This window comes from Chiloscyllium plagiosum, unplaced genomic scaffold, assembly GCF_037043375.1.
Source record: "Chiloscyllium plagiosum isolate Xiang-an unplaced genomic scaffold, Cpla_swu_hap1 HiC_scaffold_5, whole genome shotgun sequence".
Taxonomy (NCBI): Eukaryota; Metazoa; Chordata; class Chondrichthyes; order Orectolobiformes; family Hemiscylliidae; genus Chiloscyllium; species Chiloscyllium plagiosum.
Window position 1 is genome coordinate 33116860 of NW_028270143.1, and position 18553 is coordinate 33135412.

The 18553-nt window shown below is 38.4% G+C and overlaps 1 protein-coding gene across 5 annotated transcripts in view; it reads right to left on the reverse strand.

Moving 5' to 3' along the window:
* itgb8 (integrin, beta 8) overlaps positions 1–18553 on the reverse strand; it is a 113310-nt gene that overhangs the window by 69232 nt on the left and 25525 nt on the right. For all 5 annotated transcript variants that reach the window (XR_015757172.1, XM_087987088.1, XM_087987089.1 and 2 more), the window contains exons 6-7: positions 16220–16378; positions 261–356 (exon numbers count right to left, since the gene is read on the reverse strand). Coding sequence is in view for 4 of the 5 variants with exons in the window: in XM_087987088.1 (XP_087843214.1) it covers positions 261–356; positions 16220–16378 (255 nt within the window). In the remaining variant the exon portion in view is untranslated. The remainder of the gene's footprint in view (positions 1–260; positions 357–16219; positions 16379–18553) is intronic.

Consider the following 18553-nt stretch of genomic DNA (forward strand, 5'->3'; position numbering starts at 1 on the left):
TGTGTAAACCACCACAGATACCTCAAAAGCAATTATAGTCACAAATTATCTGATTGACAGTGAAGCTCTGACAATAATTTTGTCAAGTGGTAGAAATTATTTCCAATTAATGTTAGTGGAAAGCTCTAATCTAATTCGATTTTAAACAACATTTCACAGAAGTGATTAAATATAATTTTATCATGTGGACCCAAATTCACTTCTCCTTGGAAACCCAACACTGTACTGACTCAATTTGATTGTAACAACATAGGTCTTACCTTGTACCAGCTGATGCATGAACCCTGAACTGCAAAAATGACATGGATGCTGTTTTCCAGCAGCTTATCCACCAGCAAACCCACAGATGGATGCTCCTGTTACAAGCCAGGACACAAGGATACATACGTTACATGGCAAAGTAGTGGATGTCATTCAGAACTATAGTGTGTATATATATATAAGAACAATAAAGTCCTGGAAAACTCAGTGAACAATAACATTGGGCTCAAGGGGTAGGGGAATAAAGGAGGAAGAGGGTTCTGATATGGATGACCAGTGATGGTCACACTGAATAGCAGGGCATGCTCAAAGGGCTGAACAACAAACTCCTGCTCCTATTTCCTATCTGTTCCATTTCACAAATAGACATTATTTAATTGATATGATTCTGGGAAGATTGAACACAACTGTGTGTGATCTTATTTTTGAGCTGCTGAAACTCAGACCTACATCACTGAAATCTAGGGATGAGTAAAATACAGGGACCTACTGCCAGCTGGGTAAGTGCCCCCAACAAGCTGCTGCAGAAAAAAGGCTGACAAAAAAAAAAAGAAACTGCATTATTCCAGCCAACATCTTGAAACAGATAAATGCACACATGTATGTTAGTCCTGCTGTCGTAATACTGACATGGTATGATAAACTATTACTATAATAAGTACTGTAAGGCTGATTCCCTGACTGGACACATCCAGGAAACAGCAATCTTAACAAAGTTAAGAAATTGCATCTCCACAGTTCATTTTAACCTCAAGTATATTTTGGCCAGGTAAGTTCTGAGGTTTGAGGCCCTGAATCAGTTACCATTTTTCAAATAAATGTTGCCAACCCACAGGAAGAAAACAGCAGGATGTTCAGACAGAAGAGATACAAAGGCTGGCAAAAGGAAACAAAAACATATTACTCATCAAAGAATGTCAACAACAGCACAAAGCCTTTGGCACAATGTTAAAGCCAGATCCATGCAGCAAGTTTCCAAGTTTGATAGGAGTTCTGGTATGTTAACGTTATCTTTGGCAGCTAACAATTAGGATCTGTATGAAGCTATTTTAGAATTTAATTTAGCCTTAAGGCGGCTAGTAATTGATAAGGACAGAAATTTTAAAAGTTCTCATGGTAAGGAAATGGGGTAGAGATCTCGTGAGTGAGACTATGGCATGAGAGGTTGTGACTTTCATTGTAGCAGCCAGAGGAACATTGCTGCTTCTCCTGGTGCCATCAAGGAAAGTGCTATACTTAGTACAAGTTATCTTTTCTGCTCGCAGCCCAGCTCTAGAACTGCTTCAGCCTGTAGGAAACCTGATTGTCTGGCACAGTGGCTCAGTGGTTAGCACTACTACTTCACAGCACCAGGGACCTGGTTTGATTCCAGCATCGGGTGACTATCTGTGGAGTTTTCCACATTCTCCCTGTGTCTGTGTGGGTTTCCTCCCACAATCCAAAGATGTGCAGGTTACGTGAATTGGCCAAGCTAAACTGCCCATAGTGTAGGTTAGGTGCATTAGGTAGTGGAATGGGTTACTCTTTGGAGGGTCAGTGTGGACTTGTTGGGCTGAAGTGTCTATTTCCACGCTAAAGGGATTCTACTACTCAGGCAATAGTCAAATGCAAAGTCCTTTTGATGTAATAGGTCATTGAGTTTCACAGTTCTGCAAGTTCCTTGCCCTGAATAGCCCATGAAAGGTCAAAATATAAAGAAAAGAAATTCATTCTGTTTATAAATGCTCACCAACTCAGTGGTTGAAATCATTCCCTGTACTTTTTCATTAAATAATTTCAAAGAACATGATAGCAAAGGTTCCAGAATTCCTAACTTGTATTCATTGCCTCACAAGTTATCTAATTAACAAATCAATCTTTATGAGCATGTCCGAAGCAGTAATAATATTTGATTTGGTGGTGGTATAAGGAATATCTTTTGCAAAATTTAATGTCAGAAGGAAACAGATAGATTCATTATTAACTCAATCATCTGTCTTTTAAGGAAGAAATTTATGTTGCATTAAACCCATAACTTTAAAATCTGTGAACTTCCTTGGTAGCAATCTAACAAAGACACCACACGTGGTCCAGTCAAATGAACCAAAATTGATTACATTTATTTCTATACTTTTTCACAACTCATAAAACATTTAGAAGCTCAGCTATCCCAACATAGTCATAACACTATGACCCATTAAACCGCAAACACTAGCGGTTGTTAAGCTCTAGGACGAAGAACATCAGATAGACAATCTAAGGATAATGGAGGTTGAGAGAGCTTGGAAATTGTTGATTGATATAAACTCACATAAAAGTGTGTAAAACTATAAAACAAACATGAGTTAATTCAGTTTGAGAGAATATAAAAGTACTAAATTGTTGCACAATCTAGAAATTTGACTTCAATGATTATTACATGTGCTCAGGAGCAAATCATTGCCAGGTGTTGTTTAAGTAAATTAACTTGCAACTTTATATGTTTGAGTCCAATTTGTGAAGCCTTCCTTTCTGGTCTATAGCCAAGAACTGCAGCCTCTAACGTTACAGATTATTTGACTGGTTGTGGGGTCTTGTGTATTTACAAGATTAAGGTTCTACAATCTGCACTGCAATTTATTTTTGTGTCTATTGTTTTATTTCTCTTTTACAATTGTCAACTTACTTTCCCTTAAGCCCTATTTCAAAAGCCAAAACAGAGAAAATTTAAAAGAGAAGATTTTTTAAAAACCCACAAGTGAAAGGAATGAAAGAAGCAAGAAATAAGAAGTAAAGGTCTGACTGATAATATTACGTATGGCAGCTAAACCAGCAAGAAAAATTAGATTTTTTTTCCCAACAGTAAATCAAATCTTATCAGTGAAAGTTTAGAACAAAAGAAAGGTGAAAAAGAAAGATGTACCGTTACAAGGAGGATGGAATTACCAATAATGATTTATTTAACCGGTGGGAACATTTCAGAAATTAATCATAACATTGGAAGACAAAACGTAAGATCAGCTGTTAAGATATTGACGTGACATTGCTTTTAAAAGACAATATTCACTTCTGATCACAAAGGGATCTTATTTTTACACCCTGGTTCATACATCACACAGCGAGATGCTTGGAATTGTAACTATATTCCAAATGTAAGGTAGTCACCGTGTCCATGACAGGAAGCATCATTGCTATACCTTAGAGATTAAAAAACAGACCATAGTGGCATAAAAACCTTTAAAATGTTTTTTTGTACCGTCATCTTGGTTTTATTCAGTTCTGGGTTATTATTTTTGCAAACAAGTGTTGACTAATCCCAATAATAATTTAAAGCTGAGAAACATTTGAAACTCAATCGTTCTGCCGAGGTTACCAATAATTATTGAGCCACAATAGCGAGGAAGATTTGATCCTCGATGCCTACAAAGCTACCAATGTAGTGACAGGAACTACAACTCACCTCTACATTCCTTGGTAAGGGAGGAACCAGAGTTCCTAATCTCAATTTTGGGCTGGATAGCTGTTGTTTCAGCTTTGGACTGGATTCAATCATGATATCCCCACAGCTAAATCACCACTCTCACTTATAATTATTGTCCCTTTGAAAACAAAGACTTTACAGAACATAGAAGCCCCCTGGAATAACTGCAGCAAGAAATTAGCTAAGTAAGGATGGAAAAGATAATGGTCAAATTTTTCTACAAAGTCATATATTCTAAATACTTGTGTTCGTGAGGTGTTATAGTCAATGGAAAGACGACTAAATACTACAGGCCATTATAGATAGCCAATTTAATTCTATGCTGAAGTTCAAGTCAAAAGCACATTCAGCTGATATATATGAGAGAGATTAGTGAAGAAGATGTTATCACTAGACAGTTGTATAATCAAAAGGAAACAATATTACAATAGTTAGAAGTCATTGAAACAGTTTAGACTGTTGGAACCATGTGGAATCCCTTCAAGCAACAGACTCCATCGGAATTGAAACTTCCAGATGAAGTCCCTTAAATTTTGAGACTTTGGAAGGTTCCAACTCACTAAAGTCTAACACTTACCCAGGAAAAGTTTGAGGAATTGTGGTCAGCATGGGAGACTTGGACCAAAGTGTCTGTTTCCATGCTGTACAACTCTACGACCCTAAATAAAAGTTTCTCTAACCTCTGGGTAACAATTAAACAGACCCCCTGATTTACTATTGAGCATCCTCACCACCTACAGCTCCAAATCATTCCCAGACTCCTGACACTGCCTGGCCTCAACTTCTACCTCCTCCCCCTCCCCCACCTACCAGACTTGACTTCCCCATCCTCAAGATCCAACTGGTCCTGCAGGAACAGCTACCCAGCTTACATTCCTCCCACAACACTGCCGGACTTGACACCGGTCTCTTTGTTTTCAAATATGCCAGACCTGGCATGCACCTGCTAACACTCACCACAATACACCCCCAATCCACACCAACCTATTCTAAGCACTCATCAAATGAGCCCACCTAAGCCATCTTTTATGTTCTCCTGCCATCCTAGCCCCTCACCACCTTGTAGATGTATCTTTCCTCAGTTGCTGTCAAAGTGTGGAACCTCAAAACTCCTGAAAAATACCAGCAAATGTTGGAAAAAAATAAGGACTTCTTTTGGCCTACAACAGCTTGATTGCATTTCTCTGTGATTTCCTCCAATGAATGCATTTTAGACAGACAGACTCAAAATCGTGGCTAGAAAATTCACTGACAGGTAAGTGGGCAATCATGAGAAGGATTACCATCAGTCAATCTGTTCTGATGGTAATTGCAATATCTGGGTCATAATCGTGCTTTGCATATTCGGGTCTAGATAATACCATTTCAACTTCTATGTACAAACTACTCAATAAACCACACATTTGCATACACTATATTTACTTCCTTGAAACAACAAATATAACTTAAGAATCCTGGAAAATGAAAATGGAATCTGAAACAGGAGAAATTACGATGAGCATAAGGAAATGATATCAAAGTTAACCCAATACTTTTAAACTAATCTTCCTGGTCTCATGAATCACTGAATTCCTACATCTTGGAAGTAGGCCATTCAGCCCATCTGGTCCACACTGACTCTCCAAAAACCATCCCAGCTAGATCCACTCCCCAACCCTCTCCCTGTAACCTTGCATTTCCCATGGCTAATCCACTTAACCTACACATCCCTTGACACTAATGGACAATTTAGCATGGCCAATCCATGTAACCTGTACATCTTTGGATTATGGAAGGTAACCAGGGCACCGGAGGAAACTTACACAGACACAGGAAGAATGTGCTAACTTCACACAGACAGTTACCCATGGATGGAATCAGACCCAGATCCTTGGCGCTGTTAGGGAATAGTGCTAACCACTGAACCACCCTGCTGCCCCAGGTGTCTGAAAGGCAGGATCAGGGAAAACAAATTCATACCCATGGCATTAGATCAGTTGGATAGAGCCTCATGGGCCCTGTAGGCTAGCTGCCACCGAGAGATTTGTCAGGTTTGTCCTGGATTAGGGTGGGTTACAAACTGGGTGGATTGACTGCTCCCCGATGCTGGACAGAGATCCTCTGTCAATGATGAGCTGCCTCCCTAACACTGTCCTGTAGGGAGAATGCTCTATGGGACCAGGAATAAGCTGCTTAAAAATATCTAGTTAACATTAATGTCATTTCCTTCTGCCCATTATAATTTCTCCTGCCTTAGATTCCATGTCCATTTTAGTACTCTTATACTGTGTTTGTTGTTTCGAGAAAGAGCTTAATATAGTATATGCAAGAACTTAGCATATGCAACAGGTTTTACAGAGAAGTTGAAATACTCTCAGTATTGCAAAGTTACAGTGACCAGTCTTCTTGTGAAGGGATTTCCCCTTCCCTCACTGCAAAGGCCACCATTGATTTCATTAAACCATGTAGTTCTTCAGAGGCACATAGTTTCTCAGTGTTACAATAACTCCGATGGTTTGACAACTATAGAACATTGGAATATATAATTGTACAATGCCATCAATTAAAAAAAAATTACATGACTATTAACACATACTTAGCCTTTACTATCCTTCCTGAGTTTAATATCTCAACCAAATTCTCAGCAAAATATTTTGATATGATTGTTCTCCACAGCAACTTTTAATCAATTCTCAAGTGAGCAACAACTGGACAATTTGTGTCATTCAAAGTGTCTCACAATCAATTAAGAACTTTTGAAGTACAGTTCCTGTTGTAATTTAGGGAAATGTAATGGGCGTTTTTTGTACTGAAAGCTCCCACAAAGAACTGTAGGTTAATCAGGTTTATAATCTGCTGTTGGATGAGAGATAAAATGTCAAAGAGAACACAAGCAGAAATACCCTGCGTTATTTAAAAGCAAAAGCCATAGGATCTTCTACTTTCACCTAAAAGGACAGATGGATCAATAGTTCTGCATTTCTTTTGATAATCTGTACCATTAACATCAAACACTTTCATACTGGAATATACTATCAAACCTGATTTTATGCTAAGTCCTCAACTGGAATACAAGTTAAAAAGGTAAGATTGTTGCCATTCAGTCAAGTCTGACATAATGCATGGCATTTTCTCCTACCCAATATAGTATAATTGTCAGGAAGGTCAGAAAATACAAATGACGATGAAAACATCGGATTTTTGACAACATTTTTTACAAGTTTCCTCTCAAGCAGGAAATGGCGGCTTCAGCCTCTCACCATTGAGCAGTAATTACTTTACCTCCATGCATTTTCAACTTATTAAAGCTCTGTTGAGGCTTGAGCACCACAGAGTGAGGGGCCATTCCTGGTGTATGCTGTCTGAAGTGGTGTGCAGCTGGATTTCAAATATGGCAGCAAGGTATCAAAATCAATCAGAAGATCCTGATAGTGGCGAAGACTTCCACTTCTCTGGATGTATAACTCCAAAGAAAGACACCAAAAGCCTGGGTGCCATCTCTGTCATTAATTTGATATTAACCTGTCAGTATGTTAAAGGACTTAGCAGTTGCTGAATTGCCTTTTATGTTTAAATGATGTACCTGTAAAATATGTTTCTCTTGTTTACTGTTGCTTGATAATTTAATTTTATATTCCTCTTTACATTCATAATGTTGTTTCTTTTCTCTTCTAATCTCATTGCATTGTGTCTTATCATGTATTCTGCTAGCTACAAACTTAATGGATTCTTCTTTCCTAATTTTCAACTTTTCCATTAATTGAACTCCATGCATGAATAATGAGATAATATTGAGTTTGCTCTTTCCTTTAGGTGCAAGGTATTTTTCTTGCATGCCATTGAACACCATTTAAAATTTTTAAAGAATGTAGTTTGATGCCCCATTTTTAAAGAATTTAAGTAAACATGCTACAATTCTTGTAGGAGAAAGTGAGGACTGCAGATGCTGGAGATCAGAGCTGAAAAATGTGTTGCTGGAAAAGCGCAGCAGGTCAGGCAGCATCCAAGGAGCAGGAGAATCGACGTTTCGGGCATAAGCCCTTCTTCAGGAATGACTGAAGAAGGGCTTATGCCCGAAACGTCGATTCTCCTACTCCTTGAATGCTGCCTGACCTGCTGCGCTTTTCCAGCAACACATTTTTCATGCTACAATTCTTGCTGTACAAACTATACAACTCAGTGTCACGGGTCACTGTGCCACTCCCAACAAAATAGCCAAGAAAAACAGCAACTGACAAAGTTCACTGAAGGCTGGTTTTCCAGCTGTAAAAATTGTTTAACAATGCTTACAGGATTCTTAATTACAATGTACAGTCATTCCTCCCTATCTGCGAGGGTTCCAGTCCTGATAACCCCCGGAAATGATGAAATTCGTAAGTGCGAAGGTTGTTAAAAATAGTTTTAAAATATCACAGATACACGGATGTGGATTTTTATTGTTACTTATTTTTTGGTGTGGACGAGTGAATTTGCGATTTGTGGTTTCACGGATACAGAGGATGTACTATAATCTACATTATTATCTTTCTGCGTTGCTCATTGTACAATTGATCATTTTGCATTTCCACTTCGCACAAATTCTCTCAGTAGTTTTACCAACTCCAACTCAGCAAAGGGTTGCCTCCTCACCTATATCCCCGACAAGGAATAATGCCGAGAGAGAAACTCTGAAGAATTGAATGTAAAAGGATACGTTTTTATCTATGATTTCCCATGACACATTTTTTGGGCAGAATTTAATCCAGTTACCCAGGATGGTAAATGGAAGAGGGTGACAAAAAAGGAACTAAAAGCTGGTCAGATTTCTATTGAAAAGCATTTATTTTTCCACTTTTCAGCCACTTTGCGATCACCACATTGGCTGCATTTTCCTTTGCGAAATAGTGGTAACATATTATCTTGATCACTGTTTGAATAGCCTTGTAAATTGAGTTATAGAACCAGCCAGGCCATCTATTTTGGTCATTGTGACAATGCACTACTGCACCCACCATCCCTTAATTAGCTGTGAATCATGGCATTTTTGTTTTGTCAGTGTATTACTGAGAAACAGTTACTGGAATGCAGGTTGGATACAACACCCTACTATTAAAATGTTGGACTAGTTATTTGCCTTTTTAAGCGTCTCTCTTGTTAAATTCAATCTGGAGTTTGGGTTTTATTTCTCTTCCAAAGTTTGGTGGAGGGGTGGGGGAGAAAGGGGGCAGTGGGAGGTAGTTGGGGCAAATACTACTTAAGTAACACAAACAGAATTAAAATGAAAACATTCAAATTTTGGTGTATAACAAAAAAAAACACAAAATTTAGAAACTGAAAGTCAATACTTTTAAAATTAACACATTAAAAATAACTTAATTTTCAATTTCAATAAGTGGCTATTGTCTTCGTAAACTTGGCTAGTATGATACAGCACTTTGAGATTTCCTATTAAAGGGCAATAAACCCTCTTTGCCAAAATCTAGCTTAACTAGTATTTTAAAACTGTGACATGCATAGCTGCTAGTGTACATTAATTTGATGGATGTCAATACAGTGAAACAATTTTTTTTAATTGCGTATTCTGGTTTCCAATTTCTGCACCATTCTAATCTGGAAAAATTCTTTGAAGTTTGCAAATATTTCAAGATCCTTTTCAATGTATTACTAGTACTGAATACTTGTTGTCTTCCCAGTTGGTTCTTTGATCCATAATGATCACAAAGGCGTTTGGAGATTCCTGCACAGGGTCATATTACTGAGATTAAGATACAGTTATAAGTAAGCAGCTGGAATTTTTAGGAGGACGAGCGATTTTGCCATAGCCATTTAAATTCTCTGTCAGTTTCCACCATTGGGGTCAGAGCTCAGTCAGTCCATTGCAATCCTTTGATGCCTTCAACCAGAGTGTGTGTGTGTGTGTGTATATGTGTGTGTGTGTGTGTGTGTGTGTGTGTGTGTGTATATATATATAATCTATATTCTAACACGTTCTATGCTAAGTGATCAGGTAATGAAAACATAAGATTGTGCATTACTTCGCTTCTGAGACTCCCCTGTCTTATTCAACCACCTCACAATTCCTACCTTTACATTTTGGCAGCAAAACCAGGAGTATAGAAATTCCAGACACAAACAGGTACATAGAATAGATATTTGTGCCAGAGGAGCCTATAATATTGGCCTCATCATTGGGTTGCAGAAACTCTAATGAGAGGTAGTATTTATAAAGTTTGACTGCTATACTGCTGGTATTGGAATAGGCAATATGCAATGTAAATCTAACAGCTACCTCAGAAAGGGAAATACAGACTAATATTAGTGTCAGTCGCATTTCAACATCATACACAGAAAGTTAGGAACAGATGACTACTGAAGAGGAAGGAAAACCAAAGATAATATTTTGAAAACTTTACATGCTTCCAGCAATGCACTATAAAGGACAGAGGCTTCACGATATGCTACATGACCATCGATGTCATAGGAATTAACAACAATCAAAACATGAGTTTAACCCAGGATTGAGATTATTTCTACTTCTCATTCCAACATATAAGGACTAACAAGTAAGTAACGGAGTGGGTTTTAATTTTGAAGCCATAAGGGAATCTAGATGTAGCAGATTTATTGTTAGTTGTAGAACCCCTCTATTTTTTCCTTTGGGAAGAAAGTCATAGTGTGTGTGACGGGTGGCTGATCTATTACTGGCAGTTTTCTGTCATATTAAAAACTGAAATCTTTGCAATGTCATTTTTTGAATAAAATTGTGTGCTATATCAAATAAAGTCATGCAGAGATGTTCTGGAATTCATATTTGAGCTATGATATATTGAATGGAGGTCAGCTGATATGCTATTGTTATTCCAAATATTTTTTTAAATTACGATGATTATCCATGAATATTGAAGCAGTCAATAAATTACTTGCCAACAATAACACACAAAATTTGCAATCCTTTTGAGTGAGCAGAATTAAATGATGAAAGACAGTGCATAAGTTTCTACTGGATTCCAATTTGTTTTGGGAAATTTCTAAAATAAACGGTGTAGGACAACTCATGTATCAGATTAAACAATCACAAATAAACACTCAAGTGCTGAGTCATTCATCTGGAATTTCCCAGAAGGGTCTGGAATAATGGCACAAGAGTGGCATTTCCCTGTTGAATTCAGAGGTTAATAACATGCTTAACTAATTTCTACCATTGAAACATCTCCACATACAAATTTCCTCAATCACATTCATAGCTTCAAGATACTTTTTTTGCGAGTTTGGAGAAGATTTGTAAGCTCAGGTTGAGTAGGTTTACTCGCTGAGCCGGAAGGTTCGTTTTCAGACGTTTTGTCACCATACTAGGTACCATCATCAGTGAGCGTCCGGATGAAGCACGGGTGGTATGGCCCGCTTTCTGTTTATGTGTTTAGGTTTCCTTGGGTTGGTGATGTCATTTCCTCTGGTAAGGTCAGGAAATAACATCACCACAGGAAATGACACCACCAACCCAAGGAAACCTAAACACAAACAGAAAGCGGGTCACTCCAGCAGTACTTCATCCAGATGCTCACTGATGATGTTACCTAGTATGGTGATGAAACATCTGAAAACAAACCTTCCAGCTCAGCGAACAAACCTATATCCATACGTTTGTTGCAACTTCTGCTCAATAATGTAGCTCCCCATCACCGCAAAGAACAGCTCACATATTTTCTCAAAATTTAAGCAAAAAGAGAGAGAGGGAGGGTTATGCCCAAAATCTAATGTTTATATTCACTTGACATCAGTACAATCGGGTTTTCTAAAGTTTGAAGTTGATCGTCATGATTTACTTAAAACTTTTCCTTGATGGAGGTTTGAAAACTTGTCAACCAAAAAGTGCCAGAAACCTGAAATTGTATGTTCTCCTTCATCCTTATTCCCCATTTGTTTCTAACTATTAACTATCTGGAGTGGCCTTCCCAAAGAACACAGGCCTGCTCTGCACAATTAAGCAAGACATGATGTAGAGGTGCCAGTGTTGGACTGCGGTGGACAAAGTCAGAAGTCATACGACACCAGATTAAAGTCCAACAGGTTTATTTGAAATCACAAGCTTTCAGAGTGCTGCTCCTTCATTAGGTGACTTTACTGGTATTGTGTGACTTCTAATTAGGCAACAGGAAGAGGAGAAGGACAAGCAAGAAAATTAGGGCTGGATTTCTACCATCGGGATAGAATGCTGGTGTCAACAAATTTCCCATCCAGGCAGACCCATTATTACATAATCAGGAATGTTATCCTCACTCTAAATGGCATTAGGTTAGGCTTGCCAGTCCTGGAAGCAGTTTCGGTGCAGAGATGCACAAGTATTGACAATGGACAATTCTCTGAAACTTTGTCTAAGTTATATTAAAAGCTGTTTGGCACCCTATCTTTCAGCAAACTCAAATTTCATCTCCGTCCTCCCTGTCCACTCACCCAGTATGCACTATTCAGCAAATAAGCCATGTTATGGAGGTTCATAATATGCGTTTATTTGTGACCTTGGTTTTTGAAGTAGAGGAAAAAATATGAATTTTGGTTTCCACTTCTGCAAAGATCTCCCTTTCTTTTCACAAAGTAAAGGTCAGAAAGCCTTTCTGAACATCAAGTTCAAAACATCACTTATTAGAAATCATGTGATTTCAGCTAAATGACTAATCAACATGGGGAGATAATTGCTAAGGTGTTTGCTGACTTGAATTTTATCCATTAGAGAGAGGATTGAAAGGGGACAGGAAGAGATTCATGACGGAAAAAAAAAAGAGGCACAGATCAGCAGATCTGTTATTATGTCTCCAAACTGTCAGGACTGGGAGTCAACAGCTTGGAGACTGTTAAAAACAGCAACTCTGATGATACGGGAGTCAGTGGGAAGAAGGATGCACAAAGCAGAAGATTATAAAAGTGTTAAAAGCGAAGACACCTTATAAGAATGTGGAAGATATGTGTTTATTGAACCCATGATTGAAAAAAGTAGTGAGTTGCATTAGCAACTTGATTAAGAGTCTCAGGGAGCGACATTAACTGAAAATAAAAGCATCAAGTTAATGGACAGCAATTTGCCTTAAGGAAATGATCACAGCCATACCAATTGAACTAAAAGCTTCAGAGTGGAGGTAAGAGTGACTTTTCATTGAAGTCTGAGCATCTGAGAGGGCATGGCTCAGGTTAAAAAAAAAATGACTTTTTTTTCCCTGACATTTACAAACAGAACAAATCCACAAGAAGGTTACAGATAGGTGCAAACATCAATGAGTATTTACAATGAGGGATTTTTAATTAACCAAATATAGACTGGGATTGTCTATAAAAAAAGCAGTGAGGGATGAGCATTCCTAGACTATGTTCAGGAGAATTCTGTAAAAGTGTCTGCAGAGTCCAACATGAAAAGAGACACTGCTGGACCTGGGTCTTGTGAACAAGGCTGGCCAAGTACAGCAAATGTGCAAGGGGAGCTTTTAGAGAATGGTGATCAGTCTAGCACAAGGTTTGAGGAAGACTTTGGAAAAAGATAATGGATAATCTAAAGTAAGAATAGTTAAGAGGGAGAGAGAATGGGACAAGAGCCAGCTGAGACCAGAAAGACTGGAAGAAAAGGCAGATGGGGATACTTGTGGCTGAACATTGGGCTGTACTTAATGAAGAAATGGCTTGTGCACATTCGAGATATGTTACTGCAAAAGGAAAAAGTTAGAGCACATAAACCCAGACCTTACAACACAAGGAAAGAGACAGAGTTTACAATAAAGAAGAGAATATGTGTATTTATGACAGCTGTTAGGTAAAAAATACAACTGAGAACCTAGCTAAATGCAGAAGGTTCAGAAGTGAGATGAGAAAGAAAACAGAAGAAGCAAAGAGGATCCATGATAAGAAAGACTGGTAGCTAATAAAAAAAATCCCAATTTTTCTGCAGGCCTACCAGCAATAAAAGAGTGGTAAAAGGAAGAGTAGGGCAAGCCAGAACCACAGGGAATTTTATTCATCAAGGTAAAGGTCATGGCTGAAATATTAAATGAATTCTTAGCATGCGTCTTCACACAATAAAGGAGATGTTGCCCAGGTGATGGTAACAGTGAAGGAAACTCAGTCACTGGAAGGGTTTGAAAAGATTATAAAGTATTGGATATACTGTTAGCCTTTAAGTTGTCAAGGCACCAGGACCAAGGCTCAGAAGAAATGCCAGAGGACTGGAGAATTGCAAATTTTTACCCATTCGTGGGATATGGGCGGCACTTATTGCCTTTGGGATGGTGGTGGTGAGTTGCTTTCTTGAACCGCTTTGGAATAGGTAGATCCACCATACCATGAGGAAGGCAGTTCCAGGATTTTGACACAAAATAAAATGCAATGCCCTTGTTCAGAAAGGGTTGTAAGGATAAACCCAACAATTACAGACCAGTCACTTTACCTTCAGTAGTGGGGAAATATCTAGAACCAAATCATTCAGGATCGACTTTATAATCACAGGAGTTAAATGAGGGGGATCCAGCAGGGACTCCTTAAAGGAGAATACTGTTTAACTAACTTGCCGTTGTTCTTGATAAATGTAACATGAGGAGTTAACAAGTGTATTGCAAGTGACTCAAAGAAGATGTAAGAAAATTTGAAGCTTGTGGAATAAAGTGGACAGTAGTAACATATAAAGAAAATTGGCCAAGGGATAGAAAACAAGGAGAAATTGTTAATGGTTATTTTTCAGCCTGGAAGAAGGTTTGTACTCGAGATTCCCAGAGGTCAGTTTTGAGACCGTAGTTTTTCTTGAAATTTATAAAAGTTGACCTTGCCATACAGGGAGCAATTTGAAAGTTTGCAGATGATACAAACATTAGAAGCTTTATAAAATGTGAGAAGGACAGTGTAAAACTATAAAGGGACATTAACAAGTTGGTGGAGTGGGCAGATAGATGACAAGTGAAGTTTAATGCAGAAAAAAGTGTGAGACCATACATTTTCACAGAATCATAGAATCCTTACAGTGTGGAAACAGGCCCTTCAGCCCAACAAGTCCACATTGACCCTTCGAAGAGTATCCCATCCAAACCCATTCCCCATTGCTCTACATTTACCCTGACTAATACGCCTAACCTACATATCCCTAAACACTATGGGCAATTTAGCATGGCCAATTCACCTAACTTGAACATCTTTGGACTGAGAGAGGAAACCTGAACATTTTGATAGAATGAACATGGAAATACATTATAAAATAAGTGACACCACACTAAATGTTGTGTACAAAAAAGGAGACTTGGACAAATATATGCATAAGTCACTGAAGCTGACAGCATAGATAGAGCAAGCAATTAAAATGGACAGTATCCTGGGTACTCTTAATGGAACATAGTGTATAGGAGCATGGAGGTTATGCTAAAGTTGTAAATAACACTATTAGCTCTCAGCTGGAGTATTCAGTACAGTTCTGGGCACCATATTTCAGGAAGGAGAGAATGTAGAAGAGGTTTATGAGAATGGATGTGGATGCTTTGGACAGGGTACAGAAAAGGTTTACCAGGATGTTGCCTGGTATGGGGGATTTTAGCTATGAAGAAAGGCTGGATAGACTTAGTTTGTTTTCACTGGAATGCAAGAGGTTGAGGGGCAACCTTATAGAAGTTCATAAGATTGTGAATGGCATAAATAGAATGAAAGGTATGAGGCTTTTTCACAGAATGGTGGGGTTAAAATAGAGGTGCAAGGCAAGTTTTTCACACAAAGAGTGGTGAGTGCCAGGAACGTGTCAGCAGAGGAGGTGGTGGAAGCTGACACAATAGCAGCATTCAAGAAGTACCTGAATGAATACATGAATAGGAAGGGAATGGAGGGATACGGAGCCTGTAAATGAAGACAGTTTTAGCATGGAATAGCAAAATGTGGCGTTGTGAGCTTGGAGAGTAGAAGGGCCCTGTATTGCTCTTTGTTCTTTGGTTCTCGGGTTGAGAAATGGTTAACCTTAATTTCAAAGGGAATGGGTATAAAAATAGGAAGGTCTTGTTACAAATTATACAAATATTTGTCAGATCATGCCTGGAACACTTGGGTACTGATGCTGGACATATCAGATACCAATCAGCAGGGTATCAAATGACAAATCCTGAAATGTTCTTTAAGTTAAATCAAAAATCTCTCTTGGGAAACAAAAAAAGTGTTGCACTTCCTACACACCTCTTCATCTGGTCCAAATCATCATGCAGATATTGACAGATACAGTTCAAGAATATGGGGGGGGAAAAGTAATATAACCTCAATGAGGTCAAACCCAGTTTCTCCAATGTGAAAAGACTTTATGCCAATTCAGTTCACTGACCTCCTTTTCTTGAACTAGTGACATCGATTATGTGTTTTGAAAGCATAAATATCTTTTTAAAATCCCTTTATAGCAGACAAATGGACACCTTTGGACAGAAAATTATTACATTGTTGTACTGTTGCTAAAATATAGTGTCGGCAGGTGAAGGGCATCTTCTACATGCATTTATTAAAGGTACTACAATATATTTTCGTTGTATTTAGCTAAAGCAATAAGAGGTACTCAAGTTACCTTACCATAATAGTTGAATGGGTGTACATATTGTCCTGTAGGTGGCAGTTCCCATCATTAGGCAGGACAATGCCACCCAATTTGCTGTCAAGCGCCAAGTGAAATAGCTGATCAGTTATCATCAGCAGCAAATGTTTTGCTTCCTTACGCCATCCTATTTGATTCTAAAGCAAAGAAAAGGCCAAATTGAATAAACCAAGAAGTACATAGAAACCATTTGTACTGCTAGACTGTAATGTCGCCTGACTTGTCAGAAAATCTCAGACAAAAATGGAACTTGAGTTTTGGGTCAAAAAGTGGTGATAAAGGGAAACAACATTACATAGTCCAAATTTTTTTATGCTTATTTCAAAGCCCCTGGATTAACATTTTTGAACTCAGCACTAGTATGAAGCATTCCTACAGTAGGGACAGCATAGTTTAGACACAGAATAAAGCTATCTCAAATTGGCCACAAAAATGAAGGGCAGGTTTTGCTATCATTGAATAACAAAAATGGCAACATTGGCCTGGAGGATGGAGATAAACCAACATCTCAAACATTTTCCCTTTGTGTCATTTTGTCTTTTTTCCTTAAAAAAGCTCATACATCACTTATTAAGACTGGAGTCCTACAAATGAACTTGCAGAGTACTTCACATCAGTTTTCCAAAATAAAGCAATTAAAACTTTGCAGGAATTAGCTCACCCACTAAGCTGGAGGGAATTCAACAGGAGAACAGTTAAACTCTGACACAACATCTGTTCAACATGGATTCTAGTGCAATTGTTACATTAATTGTTTCAGTGCTTCAGCTGGTGGGGAAGGTCTGCTATATAATACTTACGCAGACTGAAACTAAACACCCGTCCCATGAATGATTAACACTTTCATCAGCTGACCAGATGAACTGCTGAGAAACTGAACTGTATGTTTCATTCTTCCTCGTGGGAATCAAACAAGTTTTCCAACTATGCAAGTAGGAAGTAGGCTAAAAATCACCCAAAAAGAAAAACTACACGTAATTTTCAATAAAGCAATGCAGCAGCTAATGGAACTTGAAAATGTGAATTTCATTGGTTCAGATTTCAAATTTTAGGAATTTAATTAGACACGCGTTTAGTTTTAATGATGTATCTATAATATTAACAATAATGTATATTTATATCATGCCTTAATCCCAGTGCACTTTTCAGATGTAGTGTAAAACAAGCCAAACAAAGAAATATTGGAGCAAAATCCTGTTTAGAGACATATGTTTTAAGGAGTGTTGCAAAAAGGAAAATGATGTGGAGAAGTGAGGATGTTTCAGGAAGGAATTCCAGAGTTTCGGGCCTAGGCTGCTCAGGGTGCAAACATTAACGGTGAAGTGACTAAAAATTGGGGATGCTCAAAAAAAAAAGACAAGCATTTATAAAATTCCTTTTACAGTCATCAGATGACTCTAGGCATTTTGCGAGCATTGAAATATTTTTCAGCTGTAATCATTGCTATAATGTTGAAAGCAAGTTTTGCACAGCATGCTCCTACAGTGTGATAATGGTCTGATAACCTTATTTTGTATGTGATGCTTTTTGAGGTGAAAGGGTTGTCAGGACATCTGGATACCTGCCTTGCTCCTTTCTGAAATAGAAGTCTACCTGACTGCACTGACGGGCTTTAGTTAAGCATTTCATCTGACTTACAGCACATCTGACATTTTAGGATGCCCTCAATACTGCACTGGAGTGTTGTTGTTGAATTTTGCATTTGGATGCTGCAGTGGGACTTAAACAAACAACCTTTGACTCACAGTGTGCTACTCAGGCACAGTTGTAATTAGACAATAGCAAAAATCTCAAGGGGGGTGGTGCTGGAGATGAGAGTGAAAGGGCAAGGTCGTGTCAAAGAGGGATTTAAGAAGCTTAACTTGGAGTTAGCATAGTTCAGCAAGCACAGGGGTGAGAAGAAAGGGGACGGTATTGGAGGAACAGTATTCAGGTGTTGAAATCTAACCACCAATACATTTAATGACCTCAAGTTCATGCAGAGGCTAGCCAAAAGTGCAGTGGAGTAATCAAGTTAAGAGGTAGCAACAGGCATGAAGGAGGGGGGCAGCAGAGCTGTGGCAGGACAGAGGTAGGCAGATACATTGGTGATACCGGGTGGTCTTTTGACAGTGCAAATAGGTCGCTGCAAAGTCATCACAGGGTTGGAAATGGTATTGAGGTTTCAAACGGTCTAGACTAACTTCAGATATTTTGTCAGAAATAGAAAGGAAGTAGGAAAGGAATGAAGTTTATCGCGAAGACCACTGCTTTCACCCTACCAACAAGTATTACAAGGAAACTTTCATACATCCAGTATTGAATTTCAGATA